Source organism: Haliotis rubra, unplaced genomic scaffold, assembly GCF_003918875.1.
Source record: "Haliotis rubra isolate DU_JTF1 unplaced genomic scaffold, ASM391887v1 Scf579, whole genome shotgun sequence".
In the NCBI taxonomy this organism is placed as follows: domain Eukaryota; kingdom Metazoa; phylum Mollusca; class Gastropoda; order Lepetellida; family Haliotidae; genus Haliotis; species Haliotis rubra.
Genome location: NW_025767278.1, coordinates 645,170 through 665,206, shown reverse-complemented (window position 1 = coordinate 665,206; position 20,037 = coordinate 645,170). Strand labels below are relative to the sequence as shown.

The 20,037-nt window shown below is 41.0% G+C and overlaps 1 protein-coding gene across 1 annotated transcript; it reads left to right on the top strand.

Moving 5' to 3' along the window:
* Nucleotides 1–340: 340 nt before the first annotated feature.
* LOC124254641 (multiple epidermal growth factor-like domains protein 6) lies at nucleotides 341–4,257 on the top strand. Its single transcript, XM_046688484.1, has 3 exons — nucleotides 341–390; nucleotides 464–537; nucleotides 2,805–4,257. The coding sequence occupies exons 2-3, from the start codon at nucleotides 483–485 to the stop codon at nucleotides 3,977–3,979; spliced, it is 1,230 nt and encodes a 409-aa protein (XP_046544440.1). The 5' UTR covers nucleotides 341–390; nucleotides 464–482; the 3' UTR covers nucleotides 3,980–4,257.
* Nucleotides 4,258–20,037: the final 15,780 nt, after the last annotated feature.

The following is a 20,037-nucleotide window of genomic DNA, read 5'->3' as shown; positions in this document are numbered from 1 at the left end:
CTGGTATTACAACCAGAGTAAGCGTGATGGAAGAAGCGCTCGTAAATGAGCAGAGAGGAATAAAGTTAGAGATACGCAAATGTATGGGGAAATACATCCAGCGACTTGTCCCATAGGACTAGGCCTGTTGTGTCACTGTTTACAACATGTGACGTTGACAACCTGAACGCGATTCTCGCTCATTGAGTCATGTTCCAAAATCCCCCATGACCGTTGCATCCTGTGTCACAGTCAAATTTCAAAACATCTAACAAAAAACCTAAACTAAACAATCTAGCAGTGTATCTACATCAGTGCACACTACTTCACATAGATATCGGCACTGCATGCCCCAGTGCCTACTGTGTCCTTGTGCGGTTTGAATGTCTCACTGTCATGTGTGTTGAAAACGTGGTAAAACCAAAAGACCCTTCGCATTATGTTATTCCCAGGTTGGCGCACATCATTCATGACCCAAGACAAGCAGTATACAGCAGTCAGTGATGTCAGTGGAAAGACTCCTCATCCTCTTAATTCTTTGTTTTAGCCGTTGTGTTGGTAAGTATTGAAAATCCTCAGTATTCGCTACCTTTGTACTGCAACGTTTACGACACTCTTGTTAGTCTCACTTACACGTTCATAGTTAAATGAACCAGCGAGTAGAATCGTGTATATCATACGCTCGTACACTGGCTACGCAAATCTCGTCATGTTTCAATGACTACTTCCCTGTCTTGTAATGAGTGATATCATCCCTTCTGTATGGATAATTATCCAGTCTTGTAATACGTGATAACATCCGTACTGTATGGATAACTACAAGTAAACAATCTTGTGTGACAGTTATACATTCTTGTAATGCCTGATAACAACCTTTCTGATTGATAACTACAAGTAAACCGTCTTGTGTGACAACTATACAATCTTCTACTGCATGATTACATCCCTACTGTATGATAACTACAGGTAAAGTATCTTGTGTAATAACATCCGTACTGTATTGATACCTAAAGGTAAAGCATCTTGTGTAATAACATCCCTACTGTATGGTAACTAAATGTAAAGCATCTTGTGTAATAACATCCGTACTGCATGATAACTAAAGGCAAACCATCATGTGAAATAACATCCCTACTGTATGATAACTAAAGGTAAAGTATCTTGTGCAATAACATCCGTACTGTATGATTACTAAAGGTAAACCATCTTGTGTAATAACATCCGTACTGTATGATAACTAAAGGTTAAGCATATTGTGTAATAACATCCCTACTGTATGGTAACTAAATGTAAAGCATCTTGTGTAATAACATCCGTACTGCATGATAACTAAAGGCAAACCATCATGCGAAATAACATCCCTACTGTATGATAACTAAAGGTAAAGCATCTTGTGCAATAACATCCCTACTGTATGATTACTAAAGGTAAACCATCTTGTGTAATAACATCCGTACTGTATGATAACTAAATGTAAAGCATATTGTGTAATAACATCCGTACTGTATGATAACTAGAGGTAAAGCCTCTTGTGTAATAACATCCCTACTGTATGATAACTAAAGGTAAAGCATCTTGTGTGACAACTATACAATTGTGTATTGCCTGATAATACAACATCCCTACTGTATGATAACCACAGGTAAAGCATCTTGTGTAAAAACATCCGTACTGTATGGATAACTAATGGACAACTATACAATCTTGCAATGCGTGATAACATCCTTTCAGTATGATAACTACAGAAATTCATATCACGTTGTGAATGGAATAGTCATTTCGAAATCCACCAATAATCACACAGCTTGGTTCCCACATAATACCACCTTATTAATGGTATACAATGAAAATAGGGCAGAAGGACGTGTTTGAACGTTAGAGCTCCTGGTATTCTTAAATATTAATGCAGGGTTATAAAATTGTGGGACTCTTTAGTTTCTATAAACTTTATGTAAACTTTCACGTTTCACAGTATCTGAATATCCAGAAATAGTTAACAGTTACAACATTGTCTACGTCTTATATCTGGTTCTCCTAGTTAGACCAAAAACCCTTATGAATAAAAATAAAAGAAGAGTTCATAAAAAGAATCTGGAACATCAAATCCGGTAATTCACCAGGAATCTACTACTCTATGGCTAATAATAAGCCTAAAATCAGAAGCAGAACTCACTCCTCTAAATTTTAACATTTGCCATCCTAAACAATGTAGGCATTTAATGAGCGTATACGTTCAAAATTCTGAAGTTTGAACAAATCATGTTTTAACTATTTGTTTGTCAAGGTCACCTAGTTTGGAATTCCAACATTAGATACAAATCTGTGGTCACACTTCCAGAATATTAGACAAACCAAAAAGCCAGTGTTCGTTGTCATGGTCATGGCTAAATAATAGGAACGATCTTTCATGAAAAAGGACACCAATAGCGGAAGAAATATATATACAGAAAATCTGTATTACGTCCCATCAATTAACTTATATTAAATACAATCATAGGAAACAAATTAAACTGAAAAAAGTATTTCTTATTCAAACGAGTGTATAGTGTTATGGGGGTATATACATTGGTACATACCTTTTCTGTGTGCACAGTGCTGAGATCAACTTTGATGTTTGGTATATCTATTATTATTGTTACAAGTCCCTGGCCGCGTTTGAGATTTCTCTGACACATCCGCAGAGCGTACCCGGCCTTATGATTGACATACTAGTAAAGTGGCGCTTACGACAGTTCCAGTTGATAGAATGGGTCGGTCTATTTAGTTATAAAACTCTCTATACGTTTGTTAATGCATTATAACACATATAATATGACACATTTCAGTTGGGGCCAGTTCCTCCTCGTGCTTAACTGATGGATGTCGACATGGAAACGGTGGACTACGATGTCAGGCATGCTACGTTGGTTGCTATGGAGCAAACTGCACCATCCCATGTAATGACAACTGTCACACAGACGGGTGTAGCAGAGTCACTGGGGAATGTTTTACATGCAAGCCAGGATATTATGGACGAGACTGTAATGTCGACTGTCCGAGAAGATGTTGGAGCGTCACAGCGATCACGACTATCTGTGACCGCCATACTGGTGCTTGTGCGGAAACCTGTGACGGGGGATTGACTGGTGAACACTGCAAGGATCAAGTCTGTAACAAAGAAACCGGTCGATGTATCCTTGGCTGTCAGGAAACTTGGACAGGAGAGTACTGCAACAGAACATGTGATACCTGCCTTAATGCAAGATGCAGCTGGACCGGGTATTGTCTCCATGGTTGCAAACCGGGTTTCAATGGAAACATGTGCGACAAAACTTGCCCTCGATGTTGGACCAGTGGCTGTGACAGAGGAACAGGTATGTGTGAACAGTGCAGTCCAGGTTATCATGGAAGACACTGTAACCACTACTGTTCTGAAACATGCTACAGAGGCAAGGATGGACACAGGCACTGTGATCGTTATACCGGTAACTGTCTGGAAGGTTGTGAAGTAGGATGGCACGGTCATCGTTGTGCCACTCGGTGCAGCACCTCTTGCAACTCGTCTCGTTGTTACAGCCATGATGGTGCCTGTGTAGATGGCTGTAAGTCTGGTTGGCATGGCAAACATTGTCTGACGCCCTGCAGTACAACGTGCAAGGAATCACTGTGTGCCAGTCAAGATGGTTCGTGTACCCACGGCTGTGTAAGGGGTTACCATGGAAATCACTGTCACAGGAAATGTATTAATTGTAAAAATGATGAATGTGACCAGTATGGGAGATGCAGATATTGTCTAGACGGATGGAGAGGAGAGAAGTGCGGACTGCGATGTCCCAGCGGTTGCCACACATGTGATGAAGACGGCGTCTGTTTTTCTAACAGTTTGACCACGAGAGTGTCGGATCCAACCCACGACTCACGTCCTGATGGTCACACCGACACATCATCAGGATCAGGCGACTCACTCACCTACACATATGTTTTGTGTTCCCTTCTTCTAGCCATGCAAATCGGAAAATGACGGAGTGTGTTTGTCTGACGGCTTAAACAAGACAATGTTGGATACAGCAGATGATTTCCATGCCGATCCTCATATCACATCATCAGCCTCAAGAGACTCACACAACTACACATATATTTTATGTCCCTTTCGTCTACCAAGAACGCATGTTTAAAAGGAAGGAGAACCTTAGGTTCTCTTAGATATATTGGCTTAAAAGCTGGAGTCCTTTATCCCGTCGTGTTTTGATATGGTGACGAGTGATCATCCCCAGCATACTGCATGGCTGTGAAATATGGCGTAACCTAATGCCATCGGAAATATATGAACTGGAAAAACTACAACGATACTTTGCATGAAGTATTCAGAACTTTCAAATCAGATCTCCGACTGCAGCAACGACGCAGACGCTCGGTCTATGGAGCATGCAAGCTTCTATTGACAAGGCTAAGTTACTGTATCTTGCAGGACCCCATCATCACATTTCGTAGAAAAAAAGTCTTTTACGTGAGAGAGAGAGAGTGATCTCCGTAATGGCACACACTCCCCCTCTCTGTCTTTCTCTCTCTCTCTCTCTATACGGAGAGAGAGAGAGAGAGAGAGAGAGAGAGAGAGAGAGAGAGAGAGAGAGAGAGAGAGAGAGAGAGAGTGCTCTCCGTAATGGCGTCTGTATGAGGAGTGTGACCAAGAAAGTGTCGGATCCAGCTCACGACTACTGATGGTCACACAGACACATCACCTATATACTTTGTGTTCTCTTTTTCTGGACGTGCACACAAATCGGATAGTGATGGGGTGTGTTTGTCTAACGGCTTAAACAAGAGATCCAGATCCATGCCGATCCTCACATTACATCATCAGCTTCAAGCGTCTCACACACCTACACATATGTTTTATGTCCCTTTCGTCTAGCAATGTACACTTATTGGATAATGATGGCGTGTTTTCGTCTAACAGTTTAAATAGGACAGTGTTGCATCAAGCAGATCCCCCATGCTGAGCGTCATATCATATCATCAGGTTCAAGCCCCTCACACATCTTCAATTGTAGTTTCTATTACCTTTGATTTATCTAGGAGGGGTAGCCTCCTTTTAAGTGTCCGCTCGACACTGAAGACCCGAGATCTTGTGTACAGTCTGTGAAAACCCATTTCTGGCGTTCCACGTCGTGATGTTGCTGGAGAACTGGTAAAATCAACGTTAAGCAAGACTCACTCGCCTTATCCAATGTAAGCGCTCAAATCTGGTGTTGACAACAGATGCCTGTCAGCTGGAACAAGAAATAAGGGACGCAACTCTTCTCGTCTAACAAGGACGACTTGTGTGACTACGTCCTCATGCGTCATATTCAGATGGTTAACTTGTACATTGTTTTCAACGTTTGTACCGATACATTTAGATACGTATTTTCCGCTGTGCTAACTGTATTTGTTCGAATGTCTATATATTTTCAGAATAAAGAATTAAAGTCATGATCATTGTCGTAGATTGTTTGGATTGGAAGGTTGTTTCACGCCGCACTCAGCATTATTCTACTATTCGTTGAGCTCTCGAAAATATTCTCGATCCATAGCATATAATGAAACATAAACCTACTTTGTAGGTATGCATGTACAAATCCCCCTTTGCTGTCTCTATTTATTATATACAAAGACGAAAATAAGGGTCTTGAAAAAGTCAATCTAAGTGGAGTGAGTGAGGTCAGTTTTACGCCGCACTCAGCAATGTTCCAGCTGTATGGCGGAGATCTGTAAATAATCGAGTCTGGACCAGACAATCCACTGATCAACAGCATGAGCATCGATCTACGCAATTAGGATACGATGACAGGTGTCAACCATGTCAGCGAGCCTGACCACCAGATCCCATGCTTTAAATACCATGATCTGTCATTATAAAGTAATATTTACACTGATATTAATATCATTCTGTAAATCAAACACTTCTAATATTAAATTTGTTTAATTTGATTTTGACAGCCTCAGCTCAATCTTGCTCAAATGTCCTTCCCTTTATTTTACATAGATGCTAGCAAAATCGTTTTAGCATAACACAGTTTTCTCGGAAAATTTTAGATGGGACGTCCTTTCATTTTGAGAAAATGCCATTAAATAGATCAATTAGTGGATTTCCAATTTACTGAAATCGTAAGCGCTGAGAGAAAAGCACAGTTACTTGCTTCCTAAACAAATCAATATACCAGATAACAGTGTAGGTCACACTTCAATATGTAACACCTTGTTAAACTGGGTGACAGACATGCATGTTATGTTTTGTTGGGTGCGGCGTACATTCGTTATAACCTCAAACTCGTCAAAGGAGATTTGGGCGTTATTGCGAGTGTGTGAGAGTAGGTTTCCGTTTTTAGAAATATTCCAGCAATATCACGGCGGAGGACACCAGAAATGGGATTCAAACATTGTACCTATGTGGGGAATCAAACCCGAGTCTTCAGCGTTACGGCTTCCATTAGGCTTGCCCTCCCCATCCTCCACCGCCACCCCAGCCCCCAACACACACATATTACACTTACAGTAGTTGTAAAGGCTAAAACCATATTTTTTCACTTTTGTACAAAATGCTTATTACAATCATCTATAAGCATATTTATGTTTCAAAATCATCATCTACACAATCAATTACATCTCCAATAAGTTAATTCACTTCTTTAGATGAGTAAATCAAAACATTGATTCTACTCCTTATTGTAATCAAAACAAAAGCACATGTCATTGTTTACAAACATGGGGTCAGCTGACCTAATTTGCATATCATCACCACCTGGTGGCTGTTTCAAATTTGTTACCTGGCTGAAGTCACTGACTCTCCATATTGGTCATGCACCTGGTCCAAGTGGGAACACAAGGTGTAAGTAACAATTTTTGCTGTATCCTACCATAATGTTTTTGAGTAAAATTATGTAAAAAAGGCTTTTTCATATCTGTATTGATATGAGTTTGTGTTTGTATAACTGAGGTTCTTTTTGTTTGTTTTTATTGTAGTTTTTGAACCTCGTCACATGTGTGGTATGAATAAATTCTGTGGCGCGAGTTTCGCATTTGTGTTCTTGCTGCTACAAAGTTCAAAAAACCTTTTGAACGAGAAGATGGACTGTTGTGGACAGCCGGGCCAGGACTGAAGTGACAACGTAACAGAATGCCAGGACAAGTCAGAAGATAACAGTTGAAAGTGAATGGTGACTTGTGAATTGTGACAGTTCTGTTGAATTTGTGTTTTGTCAGTTTTGTAGGACATTATAAGGATTAATATGTCTGACAGAAGTGGCAATAGTGAATTTGATTGTAGGACATATGATGAACTTGGTATTGCACCAGTGTACAGACACGATGTTCTAGACTATGATGAGACTGAATTTAGTCAACGTCCTACTCGTCAACGGGTCCTAACGGAGAAAGGAAGGGCTGAACGTTTGTGTGGTTTGAGAAGGGGGTGCTACTAGTGCACTCGCTGCTGTGACCAAGTGTAAAAATGAACTCACTAGACTGTTGAATGATTCTAATGCTGACAATTTACACTTGATTAAATCATGTTTTAGTAGATATCATGATTTGTGTTTCAGCTATGAGAAATGTGTTGAATCTTACACTAGGGAGATGGAGTCTCCAGAGGAAGTAAATATCTATACTGTTCAGGCTAAAGAGAGGTTACAGGCAATGAAAGAATTCCGGGAGCAGGTGTTGGGATTCAATCAAGACACAGGAACGTGAGTTATTAGCGGAAATTGAATATGATTCAGTGTCCTACAGGGGTTCACAGCACAGCCATAGATCTAAAGGTGGGAAGTCTACTTTGTCTTATGCAAGTTCTACCAAATCTGCTCGTACCTTTGAGAAAGCAAAACTTGCAGAATTGATTGCAGAGCGTTCTATGATGGATGCTGCACAGAAGGTCAAGGAGTTACAGCTGGACATTGAGATAGCCAAGGTACAGGCACGTGAGAAAGTTTTCGCCACTGCAGAAAATGATGACATTGAACAGACAGCGGTGAAAGATGTATTCAAGGCAAGTGACCAGATGAACAGACTTACCTTGCAAGACACAGAGCCCAGAAAGCATACATATCCACTGCGCAGTACTACCTTTAAATCAGAGCCACATCCCAGTGAGTATGTAAGCTATCCAGCTACTTCCAGTAACTACCCCAGGCACCTCCCTACCAGTACACTAGAGTCTGTTAATATGAATCAGGGGCAAGTGCAAGTAATATCATGACAGAAGTTTATAGGCAGATGACAAGTGCAATGTTATTGCCACAGACAAAAGTTCCTACATTCAAAGGGGATCCTATGGAATTTGGACAATTTATCATGTCTTTGATGCTCGCATTGTACCACACACAAATAATGATGCTGACAGATTGTACTATCTTGGCCAGCAGCTTGAGGGTGAGGCTAAGGACTTGATATCAGGCTGTTTATATATAGAGCCTACAGAGGGATACAGGACTGCACGTCAGCTCTTGCATAATGAATATGGTGACCCATATAGTGTTTCCAGAAGCTATCTGAGCAAAGTACTTTCTTGGCCGACAATCAAGAATGATGACAACATTGGACTCAAACAGTTATCTGTCTTGTTGTTTAAATGCTACCATGTTATGTATAGCATCTCTCACATGTCGGTGTTGAATCATGCTCCAAACCTACAGGCCATTGTACAGAAGCTGCCTTTCACCTTGCAGAACAAATGGAGAGACAAGGTCACAAAACTTAGAATGGGTGGACAAAGGGCTGTTGATTTCAAGGCATTAGTGGATTTTGTTGATTTTGCAGCCAAGTCAGCGAATGAGCCCATTTTGGTAAGGAAGCCCTGACAGTTGGCCAAGAATCGACAAAACGTCGAAGAGAGGAAAACAAAAGGAGCAACCAGTCTTCACGAAGGCAAGAATTCAGCAGTTTTGTAGCAGGAGTAAACAGCAATGAACAGAAAAATGGTAAGCGTTCCAAGGACAATGAGAAATGGTTCTGTTATTTCTGCAAGAAACAGCATGATATTGACAATTGTGAATCTTTTAAACAGAAGTCACTAGCAGAGAGAAGAGCTTACCTTCGTGACAACAACAGGTGCTTCAGCTGCTATGGTGCTAACCATACTTCCAGGGATGTCTGAAACATCGTGTTTGTGCAGTCTGTGAATTGCGCCATCCCACAGCCTTACATGATTACAACTACAAGCCTGAAGATTCTCCAAAGACAAGTAGTAAAGTACTGTCTGATCCAGTAATCAAGAGACAAGTGTGGAGACAGCCTGTAATGTCACTGGGACAGGTGTCATAGAAACAGTTCTGCAGCCTATCATTCTTGTCAAAGTAAAACAGAAGGGTCAAGACAAGGTAATCACGACGTATGCCTTTCTAGATAATGGAAGCACAGGATGCTTTATCACCAATGACTTGAAGCAGAGACTGGATGCTAAAGCTATGAAGTCCACACTGAAGCTTACTACCATGAACGGAACGGAAGTGATTGATACTGATGTTATACATGATCTCATCATCACTGACCTGTCTGATGACAATCTTTCTTCTTCCCAAGACATTCTGTCGAGACGTCATGCCTGTAGACCACAGTCATATCCCCTCAGCGTCAACTTCTACAAAAATGGAAGCATTCTCAAGGTATAGCTGATACATTGCCTCCATACCAGCCAAACATTGACATTGACTCCTGATAGGCATCAACTGTTCTTCTGCACACCAGCCACTTGAAGTAAGGTCAGACAAGTTGTCAGATCTGTTTGCTGTTCGCTATCGACATGGTTGGACAATCAACGGCCCTATACAGGTGAAGCACAACAGAGAAGACAATACAGTGGTGTGCAATAGAATTCTTCTGCGTCCAGTCACAACAGCTAATGAGTGCTTGTCTGAAACAGTTCTCAAGATGTTTGAACAGGACTTTAGTGAACATGGTCAAGGTAAACGACCTGGTGAATTGGGACTCTCAGTGGAGGATGAAAGATTTATGGAAATTGTTAAAGGTCAACACTGTTTCATTGATGGACATTTCCAAGTTCCACTACCTTTAAGAAGTTGGATCAGACTATGCCATACAATCGTGAGCTTGCTGTCAAGAGAGCTTTGGGTCAAAAGAAAAAGATGCTCCGTGATGACAAGTATCACAGAGATTATGTAATGTTTGTAGAATCTCTTCTCCAGAAAGAATATGCACGCAAGATCCCTCCTGCTGAACTGAACACACAACCTGGACGTATATGGTACTTTACCTCACCATGGCATTTACCATCCGAAGAAACCAACAAAGATCAGGGTGGTCTTCGATTGTAGTGCGAAATGTAAAGGTCTGGGTTTAAATGATGTACTGCTTCAGGGTCCCGACCTCACGAATTCATTGTTGGGCGTTCTTCTTCGCTTCAGAGAAAACAGCATAGCTTTCATGGGTGATATAGATGCTATGTTTCACCAGGTCAGGTTGCCAGCTGAGCATCAGGACTTCTTTCGCTTTGTTTGCGGCCAAATGGAGATCTAGACGTAGAACTGGAGGAATACTGCATGACGGTCCAGGTCTTTGGAAGCGTGTCATCTCCATCTATCGCTAACTTCGCACTCAAGGCAACCGCTGACAAGGTTGAAAAGAAATATGATGAAAGTGTGACAGAAACTCTGAGAAGAAACTTTTATGTAGACGATTGTCTTAAGTCTGTGGGTACTGAGGAAAACGCCATCAAACTTATCAAAGACTTACAGTCAGCAAGCATGGAAGGCGGATTCAAACTGGCAAAGTTTGTCAGTAACAGCAAAGCAGTGGTTTTGTCTATCCCTCCTGAAGACAGATCTAAAGATATTCAAGCAATAGATATGGACTATGACAAGTTGCCTGTAGAACGAGCACTTGGATTACAGTGGCATACCGAATCGGACACATTTGAATATGCAGTTGTATTACCAGACAAAGCCTTGACAAGGCGAGGTATATTGTCGACAATGTCTTAACTGTACGATCCTCTTGGACTAGTATCACCTGTGCTCCTGCCAGCCAAGAAGATATTACAGGACTTGTGTAAAGACAAATCACTTGACTGGGACGACATTGTCAGTGAAGAGAATCAGCAACTCTGGAAACAGTGGCTTGCAAACCTTCAATCTCTCAGGTCGTTGAAAATTGATCGTTGCATGAAGCCTGATTATTTCGGCAACATTGTCTCAAAGCAGCTCTGTGTATTTTCCGATGCCAGCACAAACGGATATGGATGTTCAGCCTACATTAGGCTTTCTGACAACTGCAACAACATCCATACAGTACTTCTCATGGGCAAGTCACGTTTAGCACCTATGAAAACCCAGAGTATTCCCCGACTCGAATTGACGGCGGCTACAGTGGCGGTTAAGATCGGACGACAACTGCTATGTGAACTGGACATTGACGATGAGAATATCACCTACTTCACAGACTCAACCACAGTCCTTCACTACATCAAGAGTGAGCACAGAAGATTTCCTGTCTTCGTAGCAAACAGGGTTAGACTGATACGAGACTTTTCTACTCCTCAGCAATGGTTCTACGTGGATTCAAACAGCAATCCAGCAGATATCGCTTCAAGAGGAAGCAGTTGTGAAGGCCTAGTGAAGTCAGCAACATGGTTTGAAGGTCCACGATTCATGAGACTACCTTATTCAGAATGGCCATCCCAGCCTGCTGACACTTTGTATGACAAAGACCACACTGAGGCCGAGGAGTGTGTCGCTATTGTGAGTGTAAAACAGTCTCAAAGTTCAAGTTGTGGTGGTTTGATGAAGCTGATAAACTACTACTCCTCTTGGTATCGCCTGAAACGAGCTGTTGCAGTCTACCAACGATTAGCCAAAATCTTGTATCAGAGAAATATGAAACGTGATATCAAATCCCTACTAACCGATCAGAAGTTCACTGTTACAGAACTGAAAGATGCTGAAACATCTATTGTGAGATTCATACAATCAGAACATTACAGGACTACTGCATGTTGGAGGTCGTCTATCACGAGCGCGCATATCTGAAGATATGAAGCATCCTATTCTGATCCCTTGTACCAGTCCTATCAGTATCTTGATCATCAGAGAGATTCATGAGAATTCTGGACATATTGGACGTTCACAGGTACTGTCTACTTTGAGACAGCGCTATTGGATAACGAAGGCAAATAGCACAGTCCGCAGCGTCATCAACAAATGTACAACATGTCGAAGATATAAGAGGCAGACAAGTACTCAGCTCATGTCGGACTTACCAGAGAAAAGAGTTAATCCAGCTCCTCCATTTGCATATTGTGGTGTGGATTTCTTCGGCCCACATACAGTGAAAGAAGGAAGAAAAGCGTGAAACGTTACGGGGCTCTCTTCACTTGTTTCACCAGTCGAGCTATCCATATCGAAGTAGCAAATTCCTTGAGCACAGATTCTTTCATACAGGCCTTGCGTCGTTTCATCGCAAGAAGAGGACCTGTACAGGAAATCCATTGTGATAATGGTACAAACTTCACCGGGGCAGCAAAGAACTTGAACAATCTGTACAAGAAATGGATCAGTCTAGATTACATGAGTACTTGCTGAAAAGCAACATTTCCTGGAAGTTTAACCCACCAACAGCTAGTCACATGGGCGGCGTGTGGGAGCGACTTATACGTTCCGTGCGTACTGTTCTTAATCCCCTACTGCGAGAGTTTGGAGAGCGAATAGATGATGAGTCCTACAGAACACTGCTGACTGAAGTTGAAGGTATTGTAAATTCCCGACCCTTGACAACGTCGTCTGATGATCCGCTTGATCTCCAGCCTCTAACGCCAAATCACCTCCTCATGGTGAAAACACAAGTCTTTATTCCTCCGCCTGGAACATTTCAGAGGAATGATGTCTATATGCGTCAACGTTGGAGATGTGTTCAACATTTGACCAACCTTTCTGGACAAGGTGGAAAAATGAGTATCTCCTTACCTTACAAAAACGTCAAAAGTGGAATGCTCGAAACGTAACTTTGAAGTAGGAGACATTGTACTGCTGAAAGATGAGTCTTTACCCCGAACCTACTGGTCTATGGGACGCATCGTAGAAACGGAGCCTGATCAGCAAGGTTATGTCCGAACTGTAACTGTGAAGACGCAGGGGTCTACGTTACGCAGGCCTATCCACAAGCTTGTGTTGTTGCTTGCAGGCAACCAGTGAATTTGTGTGTTTTCTCTGCTTGAATTTCCAGCTTTAATGTAGTATTTAGCCTTTATTTTTGTGTTAAACATGTTATATATGTTTAAGAGGCCGAGTATGTAAAGGCTAAAACCATATTTTTTCACTTTTGTACAAAATGCTTATTACAATCATCTATAAGCATATTTATGTTTCAAAATCATCATCTACAATCAATTACATCTCCAATAAGTTAATTCACTTCTTTAGATGAGTAAATCAAAACATTGATTCTACTCCTTATTGTAATCAAAACAAAAGCACATGTCATTGTTTACAAACATGGGGTCAGCTGACCTAATTTGCATATCATCACCACCTGGTGGCTGTTTCAAATTTGTTACCTGGCTGAAGTCACTGACTCTCCATATTGGTCATGCACCTGGTCCAAGTGGGAACACAAGGTGTAAGTAACAATTTTTGCTGTATCCTACCATAATGTTTTAGAGAAAGTGTAATGTAATGAATATCTGCTATTTTTTGGTGTTTATTATGTTTTTTGGTAGGAAATGTGTAATTTGAAGGGAAATTTCATGTGAACTGTCTATTTCTGTGGCGCGAGTTTCGCATTTGTGTTCTTGCTGCTACAGTAGTGGTATACATAAAATCAAATATTGAGCGAGGGACGAGAAAGATTTTATTGCAGTGGTCATTACTCATTCATATGTACATGTACATCTAATTTCAAAAAATATACCATTCATACTCTGACTAGATACATACGAGGTATTTGGTAGCAAACTGTTATACGGATATTCATCGTGTCTTCAAGATGTTTGTTTGCATGTCACAAGAAAAAGGAAAATCTGTTGATTAATGTATTGATCAGTTTCAGTCATGCCATTGTAAAACCGTGAGTTTGTAAAGAGCAACCAGTTGCCTAGATCCGTCTACGTTCTGCCAATCATTCGTAAAAACGTCAGCTGTGAAACAAATCAAAAGGATTAACTCTCAATCTGCTTCAGGAAAGAACTAGCTTCTCTTGCACACTTAATGAATTATCAACCAATTATAGCAGCTAGTTAGCTGAAGGTAAACACCAGGTATTGTTCTATTACATCTATTAATAACACTCGACTTGAGTGCATAGATAGAAGAAGGAACACCCAGAATAGGTGTAGGTGTGTGAGCTGCTTGAGGCTGTGTCGGTCTGACGATCTGGACGTGAGTCGTCGTTTGGATCCGATACTCTCTTGGCCCCACTGTTAGACGAGAACAAGCCATCTTCATCACATGTGTGGCAGCCAATGGGACATGGAACTTCGCAATTCTCCCCCCTCCATCCGTCCGGACAATATCTACATCTCTCATGCTGGTCACATTCATCATCTTTACAATGGATACATTTCCTGTGGCAATGCTTTCCATGGTAACCCCTTACACAGCCGTAGATGCAAGAACCATCTTGACTGACACACAGGGATTCCTTGCACGTTGTACTGCACGGTGTCAGACAGTGTTTGCCATGCCAACCAGACTTACAGCCATCTACACAGGCACCATCATGACTGTAACAACGAGACAAGTTGCAGGAGGCCTTGCACAGAGTGGCGCAACGATGACCAAGCATCCTACTTCACAACCTTCCAGACAGTTACCGGTATAACGATCACAGTGCCTGTGTCCATCCTTGCCTCTGTAGCGCGTTTCAGAACAATTGTGGTTATTGTCTTCCTCGATAACCTAGACTGCACCGTTCACATATACCCGTTCCTCTGTCACACCCAGTGGTATAACATTGAGGGCAAGTTTTGTCGCACATGTTTCCATAGAAACCGAGTTTGAAACCATTGAGACAATATCCGGTCCAGCTGCATCTTCTGTTGAGGCAAGTATCACATGTTCTGTTGCAGTACTCTCCTGTCCATGTTTCCTGACAGCCAAGGATACATCGACCGGTTTCAGACTTGATCCTTGCAGTGTACACCAGTCAATCCTCAGTCCTCTGTACGTCTTCTCGGACAGGGCCCATTGCAGTCTCGTCCATAATATCCTGACTTGCATGTAAAACATTCCCCAGTGATTCTGTTACACCCGTCTGTGTGACAGTTGCCATCACATGGGATTTTGCAGTTTGTTCCATAACAACCGATGTGGCATGACTGACATCTCAGTCCACCGTTTCCATGTCGACATCCATCAGTGAGGCATGAGAAGGAACTTGCCAAATCTCCAATATAAATAGGTGCACAGTGTATATCTATAATGTGACATATGTTTTTAGATAGTTCTGAAACGCGAAGCGTATATTGTGTATTTACTGATGCTTATCGACCTTTGAGGTAAGCTACTTGAATACTTAAAAATGAACTTAGACTATTGTGTATCGTCATTGTGGTAAAGATATGGCCGAGACTAGTTATTATGAGTTGGTTCCTGTTCTGAGAAACCGATGGATTTCGTCCCAATATAAGATAATGTTCCTCACTTTTCATAATAGATAAATACAAATATCCTATATTGTTCCAAGTGCATACTCAATGCCCAAAATTATTCATTTACTCATAGTTACCTTTCACAGATCACAGAGCTTTTATTTCTAAAATATAAACAAATGGGACAGAGACAGGAACTGTTGGTTTTATATTCAGGAGACCACTCCTTTAGACAACCGCGGTAAAAATCAGACATTGTCCCTCTTTCATTGATGGAAATAGCACCAAACTGGGGAGTGACAAACACACGAAAGAGCTACTTAATCTGACGTCTAATGATATCGCCATGATATGATACAATCATGACATGAATGATATTGGAGGGACCCCGATCCATAGCATGATGAAGATCTTCCGTCAAGGTGTCGGCAGTGCTCTAACGTTCAAACACGGCCTTCTGCCCTATTTTCATTGTATTCCATTATTAAGGTGGTATTATGTGGGAACCAAGCTGTGTGATTATAGGTGGATTTTGAAATGACTATTCCATTCACAACGTGATATGAGTTTCTGTAGTTATCATACAGAAAGGATGTTATCAGGCATTACAAGATTGTATAGTTGTCACACAAGATGATTTACCTTTAGTTATCCATACAGTAACAGTTGTCGGTTTGTCGTTAGAGGCGACTGGCGGGATCGGGTGGTAAGGCTCGTTCACTTGGTTGACACATATCATCGTATCCCAGTTGCGTAGATCGATGCTCATTTTGTTGATCACTGGTTTGCCTGGTCCAGACTGAATTATTTACAGACCGTCGCCGTATAGCTTGAATATTTGCAATTGCTGAGTGCAGCGTTAAACAACAAACCACCAACGAACCAACTGTTACTACTACTAGCACTAGTACTACTACTACTACTACTACTACTACTACTACTACTACTACTACCAGTAGTAGTAGTAGTATTTACTACTGACTGGTAGTTATAACTGACACACATCTGAATATTTCCCATAATGCTAGTCTAAGGTTTTATGTGGATCTTAAACATAAATCAGAAATATCCGGAAAGGGAACATTAGAAGTCTGTTTTGAACATTGTATGTAAACCCACTGGAAAATGGAGCCAGTGTTTTAACCACTAAGCTAGTATACGCGTTATGACAGAGTAACTAGCTGTAATTACTCAACCCTAACATGGACAAAGTATTACTATGAATGCTCTCATAATACATGTGGCGGATTTAGTGTATGGATACACCAGCTACAGTCTGTTGATAATAATATACTGTGAGGGTGGTATGCCACTCAAATTCATTCAGGTCAATGAAGCTGGTACAATTTGGTGGTGTATCAACTTGTTGGGTCCTTTTTCACCGTCTTATCGCAAGAGAGACTTACGGAGAATGAGTGTCACCAAAACCTCCTGCTTTCAAATCAAAGGTAGCACAAAGAGGCTGACGAGGCCTCGAAAGAAAATGACGTGCTAGTAATATTTCTGAAGGCTCTTACGGTACGGACCGTTGCTCATGTTGTCAGCACCAAGACAGTGATGTTACATATATTCTGCTACTTAATACAGCACTCCCTGTCTTACGCTAGAACCAACGCAGATGACCCTCTTCGGCAAGTCCCATTGTCTAGATATTTTTAGAAGATAAAAAAAAGTAACAGTGTGCCTCAAACAGATAACTATGCGCAAAATGCCCGTAGAAATATATCCTCGTATCAATATAAAACCCCTTATTATTTCTTATTTTAAGGTTCGTGTATCCTACATGTACGCCGATGCTTGTTGGAAAAGCCTCTGTTTATAAAATGTACTCTTGGCAGTCGGCATGCCTCCATATGAGTACTTGATCCAGATCTGCCTATGCAATATCTTTTTGGCAGTCATCAAGCTTCTGACGGATTCCAAGGTGCACGTCTACCCCTAGGACGTCTTTTTCATCCACATCTGTCTATTTCTGGGCAGCCGTCTATGGAATATCTTCTTGGAAGTCGGCTTGGTCCAGGTCCAGTTCTGCGACCAGGAAAATTCACATCTGCTGACGAAATGTCTTCTTGGCAGAAAGGTTTCAAGGTCAACGTCTACACCAGGAAGTTTTTTTAGTAGTAAAAGGCTCCTCTCTTTATAAAATTTCTTCTTAGCAGTCGGCAAGCATCCAGAAGAGTACTTGATCCAGATCTGCCTATGGAATAACTTCTTGGCAGTCGGCCTGCTGTGAGGGATTTCATTGTCCACTTCTGCCACCAGGACGTCTTCTTAGCAGGAAAATTCACCTCTGTTAATAAAATATCTTCTCGGCAGTCGGCAATCCTCCAGAAGTATACTTGATCCAGATCTGCCTAAGGAATATCTTCTTGCCAGTCGGCCTGTCTCTCAGGGATTTCAAGGTCCACTTCTGCCAACAGGACATCTTATTAGCAGGAACATTCACCTCTGTTTGTGAAATGTCTTCTTGGCAGTCGGCAGGCCTCCAGAAGAGAACTCGATCCAGATCTGCCTATGGAATATCTTCTTGTCAGTCGGCGTGCCTCAGGAAGGTTTCAAGGTGCACTTCTACCCCCATGGCCGTCGTCTTAGTAGTACCAGGCTCCTCTGTTTATGAAATGTCTTCTTGGCAGTCGACAAGCGTCCATAAGAGTAATTAATCCAGATCTGCATATGGAATATCTTCTTACCAGTCGGCGTGCCTCTGAGGGATTTCAATGTCCACTTCAGCCAACAGGACGTCTTCTTAGCTGGAAGATTCACCTGTGTTGACGAAATGTCTTCTTGGCAGTCGTCAGGCCTCCAGAAGAGTACTTGATCCAGATCTGCCTATGGAATATCTTCTTGCCAGTCGACATGCCTCAGAAAGGTTTCAAGGTCCACTTCAACACTCAGGACGTCTTCTTAGCAGTAAAATGGACCTCTGTCTATGAAATGTCTCAAGGTCCACTTCTACCCGAGGACGTCTTCTTAGCAGGAAAATTCACCTCTGTTTATGAAATGTCTTCTTAGCAGTCGGCAAGTTAAGTGTTGGCGTCGATTCAGCGCCATTAACTGTTACGTGCTGGCTTCTCTTTGTCCTTTGCCAATCACACATTAACGCCAGTTGATTGCTGGCTTCCATTGTTTAGCCTGCATATTTGTTGTCTTATTACTGCTGTTATTCTTACATGTTCATATATGTGTTCTCTGCCCCCATACCAGTCCTTCAGAGGATAAAGGAGTAAGGATGTACTCCAAACCGTTGTGGTTTCTCATAATAGAGAAGCTGGCATCCATAAAAACTCTCTTCCTTATGTACATCACTTCTAAATGCCATCCAAAGACCTGATTATCATCATATTAATCATTAAGGTATCATATATCATTCATTCATTAACTAACCATATATCACATATACATTCACTGTAAAACTTTCGTGCACGTTTAAGCTGCTAACTTTGTTATCATTTTGTTTTCACCATAACCAAATATGTTTGCATGATTACCTTCAAAACAAGGGATGTTTCTTCATAACGTACACGTGGTGGTAGTAGTTACAATTGCTTTATCAACATAATATGAATAATTAACTGTAAACATAACCTGATGTTGATGTGAACATGTTTGTTTATAAAGATTATGAAGATTTGTGGACTCAAAATACAGCCTTGACGGGTATGGATATTGAAACTAAAATACTCGGAAATACCATCCGACAGATGCACAACGTTTTGAATACATTGACAAAATTATTTGGAGAAACTTGCTGACATATAGAATATAATGCAAAAATGTTAACAGTGGTTGAATAATTTTCCCTCAATCCTGCCTGCACTTCACATATATATACAGTTTTGGTCATCACACCACTGTTTAAGTCTAGAATTCATAACTGAACAGAACGTTTTACATAATGCACCTATTAAGGATATGCCTCGGTAATTATTTGGGTTATCTTTGTCACCAGATTTATGCAATGGACAAATAATACTTTAATCATATTTGTCAGGTGATATTACTTATTACCTTATAGGACCTTATTACTTATTATCTTCAATGGCTTGATTCAGATGCCAAAATTACGGTCTTGCTATAGAAACTGGTAGATACAATAAGACAGAATTTAAGGATAGTGTTTGTTTATTTTGTAAATTCAAGAAAAAATATTTTATTGAAGATGAGCTTCACATACTGTTTGTCTGTGAAACCTATGATGTTCTTAGAAAGAAATATATATACCCGTTTATACCTTATGTTAAATCTCATTATGTGTCGCAAGATATGGTGAATTTACTGACATCACGCAATGTTTCTACCCTGCATAGTGTCTGTTTGTATTTATATATAGTATGGAAATTGAGAGCCAACACTACTAACCCACAAGTACTTAGCCTTGCAGTTATTGCTGGTACACAGTGATGTCTCTCCCCTCCATAGTATGCGTTTGTATTTATGTATAGTATGGAAACTGAGAGCCAACACTATTAATCCATATGCACTTAGTCTTGCAGTTATTACTGGTACAC